At 41.5% G+C, this 15980-nt stretch overlaps 1 protein-coding gene across 1 annotated transcript in view; it reads left to right on the forward strand.

Annotated features, from left to right (window-relative positions):
- Positions 1–15980, forward strand: part of LOC139159170 (vomeronasal type-2 receptor 26-like) — a 34234-nt gene that overhangs the window by 14364 nt on the left and 3890 nt on the right. The window contains exons 4-7 of the mRNA XM_070736522.1: positions 136–985; positions 2663–2840; positions 4455–4515; positions 14724–14936. Of these exons, the coding sequence (XP_070592623.1) occupies positions 136–985; positions 2663–2840; positions 4455–4515; positions 14724–14936 (1302 nt within the window). The remainder of the gene's footprint in view (positions 1–135; positions 986–2662; positions 2841–4454; positions 4516–14723; positions 14937–15980) is intronic.

The raw sequence follows: 15980 nt of genomic DNA on the forward strand, positions 1-15980 counted from the left end.
TTTATCAAGAGCTAATATTTTGGACTTGATGTGATCCTAAATACAACATAGCACTTTTCATTGCTTTTCCAGATCAGTGATAGAGTTGTTTCAGAGACTCTCAGTGATAAAAGTCGGTTCCCTTTTTTTCATCAGACGCTCCCCAAAATGGGGTTCCACTACCCAGAAATTGTCCAGCTGCTCCTGCATTTCAGATGGACCCTGATTGGTCTCTTTACTTCAGATACAGATGAGGGAGAGAATTTTATGAGGACTTTTACTCCTATGCTTGTCAGGAATGGAATTTGTGTTGTTCTATCACAACAATTATCAATGACTGAACTTACAGAACTCTTCGGGGATGCCATCTCAAAATGGAGGCAAGTCAATGTCTATGTTTTCTTCATGGAATATGTTTCCATTGGTGAGCTACTTCTTCCTTTCCATTTAAAATTTATGAGTTTGCCAGGACCCATTGAAGGAAAGGTCTGGATCTCAGCAGTTTTGACATCTCTGCATATTGGAAGGGGTATACTTTTCAAATATGTCCATAGTTTTTGTATATTTACTATGATGAAGAAAAGGAGGCCAAATGATGATATCATCAAACCCTCCTTCTTTCTACACCACCAGTTTAAAGATCAGTCTTTTCACTGCTCTTTTTCAAAGCACATCATTTCTATCAAAGGTCGGAGAAGATGTACCCAGAAAACACCACTGCAGACAAAAGGGAAAGGGAATCAGATCCAAATCTCAATTACAATAAAAGATGATAATATTGTTAAGACTCTGGCCCACATCTTGAATGCTGCATACTCCTCGAGATCCAGGAAAAGACTGAAGGAGGACAAAGGAACTTTGAGAGCTCCAAGGCTTCAGCCATGGCAGGTATGGGATCTCAGCAGGGATCCCAGCAGCGATCCTTTGGAGAAGAAATGCAAGAACCATCACCACCTACCTAAAACAGATTTGGCTAACCTAGTTGCTTGGGAAATTATTTACCAAGGTTCTGGCACCAGATATCTTTTGATATTTAACACCAAATTTTAAAAAGATGCATGCATTTTAAATTGTTTTCTGATTGATAGCTGCTCATTGTTTGCTAATAGACTATACTTTTCTCATTCAATGGCTCAGATCTAAAACTGGTCCTCCTTTTATGACATTTTCCCTTTCATTCAGCCAGAATCTCTTCTCTAGTGACATAATTCATTTTCCCCTATTGAACACTCTGGAATCGAAGGAAAGAGATTTTTAGTTTCTGTGTAACATCCTTCTGATATTGGATCATTCTTGTATCCTCTCTTGTCCAACTAACAAGTTTTGTTAGTCAGAACAGAACAGTTGTATAGGTTGTTAGGAACACTTGCTCCTTTTGTCATAATGATTCTCTTATTAATAAATCAAACTCAATTTTTTTGTCTTGGAAAAAAAAATCATTGCCGGAGATGGCTGTTTCACATAGCAAACTATTGACTTTTTTCTTTTGGGTAAAAGTAAAGAATGTATTTGTTGTGGTTGGCTCTGGCCCAGCTCCTGCCCCAAGGAATGTGGAGGTGGATGCAGGGGAAACATCAACATGTCATAGGCCTGTTTTATTGCCAACAGAGTCAGGTAGTGCACTTTCCTCAGACAAAGAAGAAGATGGGGGTGACTTGTAAGAGGGGGGCCTGGCACACAGCCCAGAAAGCCAATCTCCATTATCTTTGGTTGATTCAGATGAGGAAGAGTTAGACCCACACATGCACAGAATTATGCATCGAAGAGACCAATTGAGGAAATATTACAGGAGATAAGAGAGGCCACCTGTGTTTGGGTGGGGCTCCAGTAAGTAGAGCTGCTGCTATAAATAGCAGCATGCTGATTTGGCCGTTGTGGAAGATTATCTAATCATTGTTTCTTCAGGACCATGCCTTGCTGTTTCCAGACTTTGTTTGTTGATTTTTCACGACTTGGAAACGAAAGCAGAGCAAAGTGTGGGGTTTCACTTTGTGGAAGAAGGAGGGCTGTGACGTTCCTTCACAGCTGCTAGCTAAGTACCTAAGAACTGATTAATGGGACTGTACAGACTACCAGGTTGTTTTGGGACGAGTGCTCTTTGCAATACAAAAAGGGTGCTTTGTTTCTTTTGAATTTTTGTGATAAAGAACATTGTTTTGAACTTTCAAGTATGTGTGCGTCTGAAATTTGTACTCTTGAATTTTTGGGAGACTCATACCATAGAGCCCGGCAGAACAGTACTTTTACACATTTCCTATGAGACTGGATCTTAACTCTCTCAATATTAAAGGAGGCTCACTTAGAGGAAAAGCATGACTGAATTTATATAAAATAAAATAATATAATACATATTTATACAATAGTGTTTGTGAAATAGAGAGTGAAAGAGAGAAAGAGAGAGAGAGAGAAATAAATAAAGAGAGAGAGAGAGAGGTTGTGGGTGTATGTGCATATTATATGCATGCACACGCATACAAATACAGGTTACCTCATGGTTTCATATCAAACTGAACTTTGGTACTTAATATATATATTACTGGTGAAACAAACCCAATTATACCCTAAATACTTATAGCATAAATAGACAAAATACCACTCACCATTCCACCACCCCAACCTCAACCTCAACCACTTCCAATACTTCAAAAAACCACTAATTATGTCACTGATATCTCTATCCTAGTCAAGGATGCCATGGAACGTGAACAAAAACGCCAGAATACTATCCTCTTTGGTCTTGATGAAAGACATGAATCAGATATAACAAGAATAAGAAATATCATCCACCTCCATCACTCTCATGCACAAACAATTGCCCAAGAAGACATTTTGAAAGTTACCAGAATTGGACCTGAGCACAAGTATAACGATGGCTCAATAGCACCCCGCTTCTGCAAAGTAGTATGCAAAAATGAACAAATAAAACAGCAATTCATCAAGACCATTAACCACATTGCCAGAAATAACCAGTCCTTCAACAAACTCAGATCCAGACCAGATCTTTCTCTCCTCCAACGTATTCGCTCTCGCGAACTACAGGCAGAACTCAAGAGACGCTATGAACTTGGTGAAACAAACCTTTACATAGATTACTGCACAGAAAGCATCAAACCCAAAACCCATAATTCTCCCCACATCTTCCGGTTTAACTTTCAACCTACCATCTCACAACATCAAACTGACACCTGCCAGACCACCATCCCACAACAACAAATGGACAACCCTACCACCTCAAACCAAGAATAGGAAAGCATGGCCCTTTACTTCCTCTAACCACCCCAAAACCAATCCCCAACACAAGACCTATCTCAAATGTAAACTATTAAATACTAGAAGTTTAGTCAACAAGATATCTGAATTCCTCCTTCTACTTGACACCTCCAACTTTAATATAATTTTTATATGCAAAACATGGCTAAATGCTTCCTACCCAGACTCCATTATCACATAAAAAACTACCATGTTTTCCGCTCAGACCGTGAATCCCGCAGAAGAGGTGGAGTAGCTATATTCTGCAAAAAATTGCTGAACCTAAAAATCCTCAAAGTTGCACAGGATTTATTGGTACCTGAAACTATTGTCTGTGATTTATCCCTAAATACCACAATTTGCTTCTTACTCTGCTGCAGAGCAGCAGACTACGACATCGAACATGCTAACAAATTATCCACATTACTAACGTGGGCAACCAACTACCCATACCCCATTATCTTCCTCGGAGACCTCAACCTACCACACATTAACTGGTCCTTAAATGAATGCAGCACGGAACCCATCCATTCTACTATATATAATACCGTCACCTATCTGGGACTCGACCAACTAACTGTCTGGATCTCATCTTCTGCAACAGCAAAAGTACAATAGATGGCTTACAAATAACAGAACCATTTTCCAACAGCGACCACAGCATGATAAACTTCAGTCTCAACTTAAGCCACACTATGAACCACCAAAATAATACAACAAAATTCAATTACAAAAAAGCGAACTACGAACTCATTGAAGCCCACCTCTCAACATTAAACTGGAAAACTCTATTCTCTGAATGCTACACTACTGATTTCATCTACAACACATTCCTACTCAAAATGAAAATTATCATCAGACTTCATGTACCTCTAACATGTACCATAAACAAAAAAAAATAACCTCCCCATCTCAATAAGAAAATTACAAACAAGAAAAAAATCTCTCTGGAGGAAAAACAAAAAAGGACAAGTTTCCAACTTCAAAAGCCGATATAAAAGCATTTGCAATCAAATAAAAACAGAATGCCTTAACTACTACAGCAAACAGGAGGAAAACCTCCTACGCACCAAATCTAATAGAGCTTTCTACAACTTTGTCAACAATAAACTCAAAGACTCTAGACCTATCCCACCTCTCAAAGGACCCAACAACAAAGAATACCATGATGATTCATCCAAAGCCAACCCCCTCAACTCTTTCTTTGGCTCTGTCTTTGTTAACAGCAATGGCTCATCCCCCAATTTCATCAATCACACCTCTAATTCCATCAACGACTTAACCCAAGTAGACTTCACTGAAGATCGAGTTGAAAAAGCATTATGTGACCTTAAACCTTCTCTATCAGTCGGACCAGATGGTCTATGTGCTTACTTCCTAAAAAAGCTCTCTTTTGCCATAGCTGAACCACTGAGCAAAATTTTTGAAAAATCCTTCAGAACCAGCACACTTCCTAAGCTATGGTTGAAAGCAATGGTCATCCCCATCTTCAAAAAAGGAGACCCCTCTCTTGTAGATAACTACAGACCAATTTCACTATGCTGTGTCCCATGCAAAGTCATGGAATCAATTATAAACAAATCAATTACTCTCCATCTAGAAACTAATAATTTGCTCTCTAACAAACAATTTGGCTTCAGAAAAAAACTATCCTCCAACCTGCAGCTCCTCTACTGCAAAAATATATGGACAACTCATCTAGATCAAGGGAAATCTACAGATGCAATTTATATTGACTTCTGCAAAGCCTTTGATTCAGTGGTCCACGACAAACTACTCCTAAAACTCAAATCCTATGGCATTTCAGGATCCCTCCATAGCTGGATTACAGCATTCCTGTCAAACAGACAACAAGTGGTCAAAATAGGAAGCACCATATCCACCCCCATCCCAGTTAAAAGCGGTGTTTCCCAAGGTAGTGTACTGGGACCAACGCTCTTCATTCTCTACATCAATGACCTTTGCGATTACATCACAAGCAACTATGTCCTCTTCACCGACAATGTAAAACTCTTCAACACCACCGATAACACAACTACTCTCAAAAAAGACCTTGACTCTGTTTCTGAGTGGGGACAGAATGGCAACTCCAAATCTCAACTAGCAAATGTTCTGTCCTACACATTGGGAAGAAGAATCTGAACTCCAAATATGAACTGAATAATCAAATTATCACAGATAATCCCCACTCGGTTAAAGACCTTGTTATACTAATAACAAAAGATTTAAGTGCCAAAGGCGTCAAGAGTTGTAAACCTAATCCTACATAGCTTCTGCTCTGGCAATCTTACGCTACTTACCAGAGCTTACAAAACTTTTGACAGACCCATTCTCGAATACAGCTCATCTGTTTGGAACCCATATCGCATCTCAGACATTAACACCCTTGAAAATGTCCAAAGATACTTCACCAGAAGAGCCCTTCACTCCTCCACTCGAAATAGAATACCCTATGAGACTAGACTTTCAATCCTGGGCCTAGAAAGTTTAGAACTAAGACGCCTTAAACAAGATCTAAGTATTGCCCACAAGATCATATGCTGCAATGTCCTGCCTGTTGGCAACTACTTCTTCAGCTTCAACCACAACAACACAACAGCACAAAACAGATTTAAACTTAATATTAACCGCTCCAAACTTGACTGTAAAAAATATGACTTCAGTAACCGAGTTGTCGAAGCGTGGAACTCATTACCGGACTCCATAGTGTCAGCCCCAAAACCCCAACACTTTACCCTTAGATTATCTACGGTTGACCTATCCAGATTCCTAAGAGGTCAGTAAGGGGCGAGTACAAGTGCACTAGAGTGCCTTCCATCCCCTGTCCTATTGCTCTCCTATATCTCCTACACCTTTCTTCTATTCCTATATCTCTTTTTCTATTCTTTCATTGATATGTTCTATTACTATATCTTCTTTTCTATTATGTCATAGATATATTTTACTATGAGTATCTCCTCTATAACCTTCATCATGCATTTTACTATGTGTATATAGATATATACCCACTAAAACCCTCATTGTGTATTGGACAAAATAAATAAATAAAATAAATAAATAAATAAATATGAGAAGTATCTTGATTTAAAACAATTCCAGATTCTGCCCTAAGAGCTGAACTGGGAATTTATGCAATTTGGCCAATCTACCAACAACAGTTTTGGCTAACCTATTTGCTCGGGGGAAATTATTCACCAGATATATTTTGTTTGCTAATAGACTATACTTGTCTCATTCAGTCTAAAACTAAAACTGGTCCTCCTTTTAGGACATTTTTCCTGTAATTCAGCCAGAATCTCTTCTCTTGTGACATAATTCATTTTCCCCTGTTGAAAACTCTGGAATAGAAGGAAACAGATTTTAAGTTTCTGTGTAACATCCTTCTATTATTTTATAATTATTGTATCCTCTCTTGTCCAACTAACAGTTTTGTTAGTTAGAACAGTTGCTGCCTGTTACCTTCTGATTTTCACCTCCTGTAGAACAAAAGGGCTCTTCTCCTTGTTATCTTTTCTCAAGGTTAAGACCAGCTCCTGTGATCTCTTCCTTGGCTTCATTGCCCTTCCCAAAACCTAATCCAGATTTTCTACAATGTCTTCTCTAGATGTGGTGTTTTCAAGGTCACATGGTACTTCAGTTGAGGTCTTCCCAAACCAGAACATTCCCTTCTGACAAACCTATGGAGGGATTTTCCTTCTTTCCATTAGCATCACACGGCCAACTCTCATTCGCTTTGTAATCAGCTACTGTTTTGCAATCATTCTCACAAATGTATTTATCAAGTTTGGTATATCCATGATCCTTCTTTTGTTGCCTCTCAGTTTATTTATTCTAGATCGATGGTGGCCAATGTATGACATGTGTGCCACAGGTGGCATGCAGACCCATCTCTGAGGGGGCATGTGCCATCATCCAAGCTCAGCCAGCTGATTTTTAGCTCTCTGTCATGTATGCATGGGTTGTGGGGTGCATGTCCAGTACATGCCAGATCGGTCATGAATAAAGCTCTCCTGCTCCGGGATTTGATCTGGCATGTGTTACTGAAACCTGGCTGGGCCCAGAGGGAGGGGTGCCTCTCTCAGAAATATGCCCAGCCAAGTTTCAGATATGGCACCAGCCTCGACCCCAGGGAAGGGGGGGGGACGAGTGGCTATTGTATCCAGGGAGAGCCTCCATCTGCGTAGACTCGTTGCTCCTGAGATCGCAGGTTGTGAGTCACTCCTGGTGGAGTTGTACATAGGGGTTCAGGTGGGCTTGTTACTCATGTACTTGCCTCCCAGCTGCGTGTCAACAGCACTGCCAGTGCTGCTTGAAGAGGTGGCCGGGTTGACGGTGGAGTTCCCCGGACTCATTGTCCTGGGGGACTTCAATCTGCCGTCGCTTGGCGGTTCCTCAGGATTAGCACAGGAGTTCATGGCCACCATGACAGCCATGGACCTGACTCAAGTAGTTTAGGGTCCGACTCACAAGGGTGGACACACACCCGACATGGTATTTATTTCAGAGCAATTGAATAGTGGACTGAGACTAAGGGGCTTAGAAGCATTGCCTTTGTCATGGTCAGACCATTTTCTACTGCGGCTTAACTTCCTGGATCCAATCCACCCCCGCAGGGAGGCGGAACTGATTAGGAGGTTCTGCCCCAGACGCCTGATGGAACCTGAGGGCTTTCAGAAGGTGCTTGGGGTTTTACCAGATTCGCTTGTCCACAGCTTGGCAGAGTCTCTGGCTGAGGCCTGGAACAAGGCTGCAGCGGAGGGTCTTGACCAAATTGCGCCAATGTGACCTCTCTGTGGCACTAGACCCTGTAGAGCCCCATGGTTCAACAAGGAGCTCCGGGAGTTGAAATGCCAGAAGAGATGTCTAGAGAAGCGATGGAGGAAAGTAGGTCCAAATCCGATCGAACACTTGTAAGAGCTTTTATTAAGACTTACAAAGTGGTGCTCAAGGCGGCAAGATGCGCATACCATGCCGCCTTGATTGCATCAGCGGAATCCTGCCCAGCTGCTCTGCTTAGGGTGACCCGCTCTCTTCTAAATCAGGGGGGAGTTAGGGAACCTTTGCAGGACAGTGCCGAGGAATTAAACTCATTTTTCGCTGATAAAGTCGCTCGGATCTGAGCGGAACTCGACTCCAATTGCATAGCAGTATCGTCTGACAATGAGTCAGTCGAGGCGACTGGGGCTAAATGTCTTTGTTCATCTGTCTGGGAGGAGTTTGACTTGGTGACACCTGATGAAGTGGACAAGGCCATTGGAGCTGTGAGTTCCGCCACCTGTTTACTGGATCCGTGTCCCTCTTGGTCGGTTTCGTCCAGTCGAGAGGTGACACGGAGCTGGGTCCAGGAGATTGTCACCGCCTCCTTGGGGAGGGGGTCCTTTCCGGCTCCTTATAAGGAGGCACTTGTGTGCCCCCTCCTCAAGAAGCCTTCCCTGGAACCAGCTGTGCTTAATAACTACCGTCCAGTCTCCAACCTTCCCTTTATGGGGAAGGTTGTTGAGAAGGTGGTGGCGCTCCAACTCCAGTGGTCCTTGGAAGAAGCCGATTATATAGGTCCTCAACAGTCGGGTTTCAGGCCTGGTTACAGCACAGAAACTGCTTTGGTCGCATTGATGGATGATCTCTGGCGGGCCTGGGACGGGGCTTGTCCTCTGTCCTGGTGCTTCTTGACCTCTCAGTGGCTTTCGATACCATCGACCATGGTATCCTTCTGCACCAACTGGAGGGGCTGGGAGTGGGAGGCACTGTTCACCATTGGTTCTCCTCCTACCTCTCTGGTCAGTCGCAGTCGGTGTTAGTGGGGGGTCAGAGGTCGACCTCTAGGTCTCTCCCTTTTGGGGTGCCTCAGGAGTCAGTCCTCTCCCCCCTGCTATTTGATATCTACATGAAACCGCTTGGTGAGATCATCCAAGGGCATAGAAACATAGAAACATAGAAACATAGAAGACTGACGGCAGAAAAAGACCTCTTGGTCCATCTAGTCTGCCCTTTTACTATTTCCTGTATTTTATCTTAGGATGGATATATGTTTATCCCAGGCATGTTTAAATTCAGTTACTGTGGATTTCCCAACCACGTCTGCTGGAAGTTTGTTCCAAGGATCTACTACTCTTTCAGTAAAATAATATTTTCTCATGTTGCCTTTGATCTTTCCCCCAACTAACTTCAGATTGTGTCCCCTTGTTCTTGTGTTCACTTTCCTGTTAAAAACACTTCCCTCCTGAACCCTATTTAACCCTTTAACATATTTAAATGTTTCGATCATGTCCCCCCTTTTCCTTCTGTCTTCCAGACTATACAGATTGAGTTCATTCAGTCTTTCCTGATACGTTTTATACTTAAGACCTTCCACCATTCTTGTAGCCCGTCTTTGGACCCGTTCAATTTTGTCAATATCTTTTTGTAGGTGAGGTCTCCAGAACTGAACACAGTACTCCAAATGCGGTCTCACCAGCGCTCTATATAAGGGGATCATAATCTCCCTCTTCCTGCTTGTTATACCCCTAGCTATGCAGCCAAGCATCCTACTTGCCTTTCCTACCGCCCGACCACACTGTTCACCCATTTTGAGACTGTCAGAAATCACTACCCCTAAATCCTTCTCTTCTGAAGTTTTTGCTAACACAGAACTGCCAATGCAATACTCAGATTTAGGATTCCTTTTCCCCAAGTGCATTATTTTACATTTGGAAACATTAAACTGCAGTTTCCATTGCTTTGACCATTTATCTAGTAACGCTAAATCATTTACCATATTACAGACCCCTCCAGGAATATCAACCCTATTGCACACTTTAGAGTCATCGGCAAATAGGCAAACCTTCCCTACCAAACCTTCCCCTATGTCACTCACAAACATATTAAAAAGAATAGGACCCAGAACAGACCCTTGTGGCACACCGCTTGTAACCTGACTCTGCTCAGAATACTCGCCATTAACAATAACTCTCTGATGTCTATGCTTCAGCCAGCTTGAAATCCACTGAACTATCCAGGGATTAAGTCCAATCTTCACTAATTTATCTATCAGCTCTTTATGTGGAACCGTATCAAAGGCTTTGCTGAAGTCCAGATAGGCAATATCCACGGCACCACCTTGATCCAACACCTTTGTGACATAGTCAAAGAACTCAATGAGATTAGTCTGACACGATTTGCCTTCAGTAAAGCCATGCTGATTTGGGTCCAATAAGTTATTGTTTTTTAGATGCTGATTTATCCTCTTTTTGAGTAGAGTCTCCATCATTTTAACTACAACTGATGTCAAGCTAACTGGCCTGTAGTTACCAGCTTCTTCTCTACTGCCCTTCTTGTGGATAGGCACAACACTGGCCATTCTCCAATCCTCAGGAACATCTCCTGTTAACAGGGATTTGTTAAACAAATCAGTCAGGGGGGTAGCAATGACAGATCTGAGTTCTTTAAGAACTCTGGGGTGGATGCCATCTGGACCCATTGCCTTATTTATCTTTAATCTTTCAAGTTCTTCTAAGACATCGGCTTCTAAGATCACTGGAGCTGAATCCGTACAGCTGGAAGCAATGCTATATCCCTCTATAGTATTATTATTATTTTGTAAGGTGTCTTTTGAGAAAACTGAACAGAAGTAGCTATTGAAATGGTCAGCGATCTCCTTATTCCCATCAATGTATGTATTATTCCCGGTACTAAGCTTTGTGATGCTGCAGTTTTTCTTCTTCCTATCACTAATATATCTGAAGAAGGTTTTATCCCCCTTCTTTACAGATTTTGCTATTTCTTCCTCTTTTGAGGCTTTAGCAGCATATATTATCTGTTTCGCCTCCTTCTGTCTCATTTTATACACCTCTCTATCAGCTATACTTCCAGACTCTTTATACCTCCTATAGGCAGCCTTTTTTTCATTGACTATAGCCCTTACATCATTGCTAAACCATAGCGGTTTCTTCTTCCTTTTACCTTTAGTTACTTGCTTTACATAAAGTCTTGTGGCTTTTAAGATGGCCTTTTTTAATGCAGTCCACTGGGTGCTTGCTCCTGCCATTTTATCCCTCCCCTTTAATTCATTATTTAAATATTCCCCCATTGCATTAAAATTTGTTTTTCTGAAATCCAATACTTTGGTTGCAGTATAGGATTGCTCACCATCAGTTTTTACATCAAACCACAAACATAGATGGTCACTGCAACCTAAATTTTCTCCCACCTTGACCTCTGAAACCCGATTCCCATTGGTAAAAACTAAATCTAGAATATTCTCCCCTCTAGTTGGTGTCTTAACTAGCTGTGCCATAGCTGCTCCTGTAAAGGCCTCTACTATATTCTTACTTTTGCATGTAAGGGCACTGGGGATATTCCAGTCAACATCAGGCATGTTGAAATCACCCATAACCACAATATCTCCCTTTACTGCCATTAGGGTAATCTCATCCACCATCTTGTTGTCATGTTCCTCAGATTGCCCTGGAGGCCTATAGATCACCCCAATTCTAATGACAGAACCGTCTTTATTTTGCATGCAAATCCAGAGGGTCTCCAGATCTTTACATGTATTTTGAATTAGTATTGTTTTTAGACTTTCTTTAACATAAATGGCTACTCCACCTCCCCTTCTCTCTATTCTATCCTTCTTGTAGCCCGTCTTTGGACCCGTTCAATTTTGTCAATATCTTTTTGTAGGTGAGGTCTCTTTTGTAGGTGAGGCATGGGGTGAGGTATCATCTCCACCCCATGTCCAGTCAACGAAGCAGTGGAAGAGATGTGCCGGTGCCTGGAGGCTGTTGGGGACTGGATGGGTGTCAACAAACTCAAACTCAACCCAGACAAGACAGAGTGGCTGTGGGTCTTGCCTCCCAAGGAATATTCCATCTGTCCGTCCATTAGCCTGGGGTGGAACTATTGACCCCTTCAGAGAGGGTGCACAACTTGGGCGTCCTCCTCGATCCACAGCTGACATTGGAACATCACCTTTCGGCTGTGGTGTTTGCCCAGGTTCGCCTGGTGCACCAGTTGCGGCCCTATTTGGAAAGGGAGTCATTGCTCACAGTCACTCATGCCCTCATCACCTCGAGGTTCGATTCTTGCAATGCTCTCTACATTGGGCTACCTTTGAAAAGTGTTCGGAAACTCCACATCATGCAGAACGCAGCCGCGAGAGCCATCATGGGGCTTCCCAGATTCGCCCACGTATCTACAACACTCCGTGGCCTGCATTGTGTGCCGATCAGTTTCCGGTCACAATTCAAAGTGTTGGTCATGACCTTTAAAGCCCTACATGGCATTGGACTAGAGTACCTCCGGAACCGCCTGCTACCGCATGAATCCCAGCGGCCGATAAAGTCCCACAGAGTTGGCCTTCTCCAGGTCCCGTCGACTAAACAATGTCGTCTGGCGGACCCCAGGGGAAGAGCCTCCTCTGTGGCAGCCCTGGCCCCCTGGAATCAACTCCCCCCAGAGATTAGAACTGCTCCCACCCTTCTTGTCTTCCGTAAACAACTTAAGTCCCACCTATACTGCCAGGCATGGGGGAATTGAGGCATCTTTCCCCCAGGCTTATTATAATTTATGTTGGTATGTATGTACTGTTTGGTTTTTAATTATGATAGGGTTTTTAGTTTTTTAATATTAGATTTGTGCCATTATAATATTGTTTTTATCGTTGTTGTGAGCCGCCCCGAGTCTTCGGAGAGGGGCGGCATAAAAATCTAATAATTTATTATTATTATTATTATTATTATTATTATTATTATTATTATTATTATTATAAATGCATGCAAGGGTCATTCTTGAATGTGCGGAATCCACACATTTGCATGGGGAAGGGGGCTGCACAGGGGGGGCATTTTGATGGTGCAGGTGCATACACATGCACATTCACTTGGTGCTGAAAAGTTTAACCATCATTGTTCTAGGTGAAGAACTTTTCATTTGTCTCTTTCTTTAATTTCAATCAGGGGTTTTTCCACCCATTTTTTCTAAATTTTGCTGAATCTTTGTTTATCATTTTTCAAAAACACTGTTCTCTCAATTAAGAGTATTTGAAAGTTAGACAACTATATTAGATAGATTGAAATGTGAAAAGGCCCTGTGGGATAAGAAACCCACATTGCATTTAAAATACAAAAACTAGGATATTTTAATCCTAGTTCCTCCCCTTTCTGCAGAAGAAGGAGATTTATTCTTTCATTCATTTATATTTATCTATTTATTTATTTATTTATTTATTTATTTATTATTTCATTTCTAGGCTGCCTTTCTCCTGAACAAACTGAAGATTCAGGGCGGCTTACAACATATTAGCATAGAAAAATGTAAATAACAATCAAATACTAGGGGCTGAGGCAAAGTGACCAATTCAACAACCCCATGTCTGCTGTCATAGATGTGTTTTTAAGTTATTTTGGAAGGCCGGGAGATTGGGAATAGTATGGATCGCTGAGGGGAGTTAATTCCAGAGGGCAGGTGCAGCCACAGAGAAGGCTCTTCCACTATGGCCCACCAGCCGGCATTGTCTGGCTGACAGGACCTGTAGAAAACTGACCCTGTGGGTCCTTACCAGTCGATGAGGCAAGAGATGGTCCCATAGGTAATCAGGTCCTAAGCCATGTAGGGCTTTAAAGGTCAACACCAATACTTTGAATTGTGTTCAGAGACTAGTTGGCAACAAATGCAGATTGCGGAGTGATATCAAAATATGGGTGTATCTGGGAAGGCCCATGACAGCTCACGCGGCTGCATTTTGGATCAATTGCAGTCTCCGAATACTCTTCAGAGGTAGCCCCATGTAGAGAGCATTGCAGTAGTCAATCCTTGAGGTGATGAGGGCATGAGTGACTCTCAGGAGAGCCTCCCTTTCCAAATAAGGCCATAATTGGTGCAGCAGTTGAATCTGAGCAAATGTCCCCCTCACCACAGCTGGGAGATGACAACTGTGGGTTGAGGAAGACTCAAAAGTTGTGGGCCTTCTCTGTGGGGGTCATAATTCCCCCCTACCCAGAGTAATGGATGGATAGATGGAAATTCCCTAAGGAGGCAACACCCTCAGCCGCTTCATCTTGTCAGGGTTGAGTTCGAGCCTGTTGGCACCCATTCAGACCCAATTCAAAGGAACTAAAAGAAGCTTTAAAATGGAGTAAGCGGCTATGTAGCAATTGAAAATACCATAGAAAGATTTAAAGGAACAAGCTCTAATTTGATGGGAATGGAAGGGAATATGAAGTGCCAGAAGTAAGAGCAAAGAATTAAAATGAGGAGTTTGCCATATTTTATGTCTCTTTAAAACATTTAGAAATTTTTTCAGTTACATTTTTTCAATATATATTTTGCCAATACATGATTGACAAATTTCATAGAAGCTCTGTTATCAATTTCCATGATAAAGAAAACACTTGTTCTCTCAACAAAGAGTATTTGAAAGTTAAACAACTATAGTAGAAAGATTCAATTGTTAAAATGCCCCAGGGAATAAGAAAACCAGGCTTTTTGCTTTTTAAAATTTGTGGATATTTTATTCTTAGTTCCATCCCTTTCTGAACAAAAAGGAGATTTGGAATGCTTCCTTGTATAAAATGTACGTGGACCAAAATGGAGATGTGAAAGGAGATCTAGAGATTCTGAGCTGGGTCATTCTATCAAACAAGACTCCCCTCAAACTGCAATTGGGGACATTTGAAAGACAGAGGCTGATTTTCAACCAAGATGCTCTGTCTCGTATAAAGTTGCTCAATAAGGTATGTGATGTATATTTATGTCTTTTCCCTCTTTTTCATAGCCATAAAATATATGTATGGTAGGCTAGCTCTAATCTCCAAGATATATGACCTTCACTAAGAAATGAATGTGGGGAGCAGAATCCTTATGCTTGTAATGGATGGCTTTGAAGGCTTCAGGACCATTGCATAGATGTTCTTCAGATGCCACAGCATGGAGCCCTGTTTTAAGATGATTCAGCCCTGCCCAACGTAGGATTCTAGGTGACAATTCAAGGATACAGAGTATGGCCTTTCTTCTTCTTGAACGTAACTGTTTAAATTTATTTTTAGTTAACTTAAGTCTGTCTGGGCAAAAAGGAGGCTCCAAATTTAAAATGTCTTTCTTTTTGCATGCTAGTTAGTGTGAACTAATTGTACTGTAGTTCTTCAACAAAAATAATCTTTTCTTGGATGCCCAGCTGGACCTTTTGAAATATCTCTTCCCTACACAGCATTGATATTCCACCCCGAAGTCTACGGAGAGGGGTGGCATACAAATCTAATAAATAAAATAAAATAAATATTCATGTCTCATGTGCTCCAATGAAGGTGCCTGAATCACCCTTTTTAAGGGACAGATTCTCAAGCCCCCAATTACCTCTTACTTCACTTGAGTTCTGGAAGCTGAAAGTGAGTTCTGGAAGTGATTATTAGTCTCATTTCAATAGCATGGCAGATGTGTTAATTGAAGAGCCCTAAGAGGTTTTTTTGAATGTATTTTGAATGAGAGTTGACTATTTTCTTTATTATTAATATTATAATTAAAAATAAACGTTATTTAGCACACACAAAACAAACAAAACACAAACGATATTTTAAAATGCTGGGCATTATGTGACGTGCCTGTAACACAACTTTAATAATGCTTGTTTTCTATTATATAACTTATATTTACATAATATACATCAATTCAGAACAATGATCTTATTCAGGTATCTCTTTTATTTTCCTTTCTCTTTTCTTCAAGACCGATCCTCTGACCTTTACTCTCCAATTTTCTAACATTTATTGACTCCCTGTCTT

Source organism: Erythrolamprus reginae, chromosome 2, assembly GCF_031021105.1.
Source record: "Erythrolamprus reginae isolate rEryReg1 chromosome 2, rEryReg1.hap1, whole genome shotgun sequence".
Lineage (NCBI taxonomy): Eukaryota > Metazoa > Chordata > Lepidosauria > Squamata > Dipsadidae > Erythrolamprus > Erythrolamprus reginae.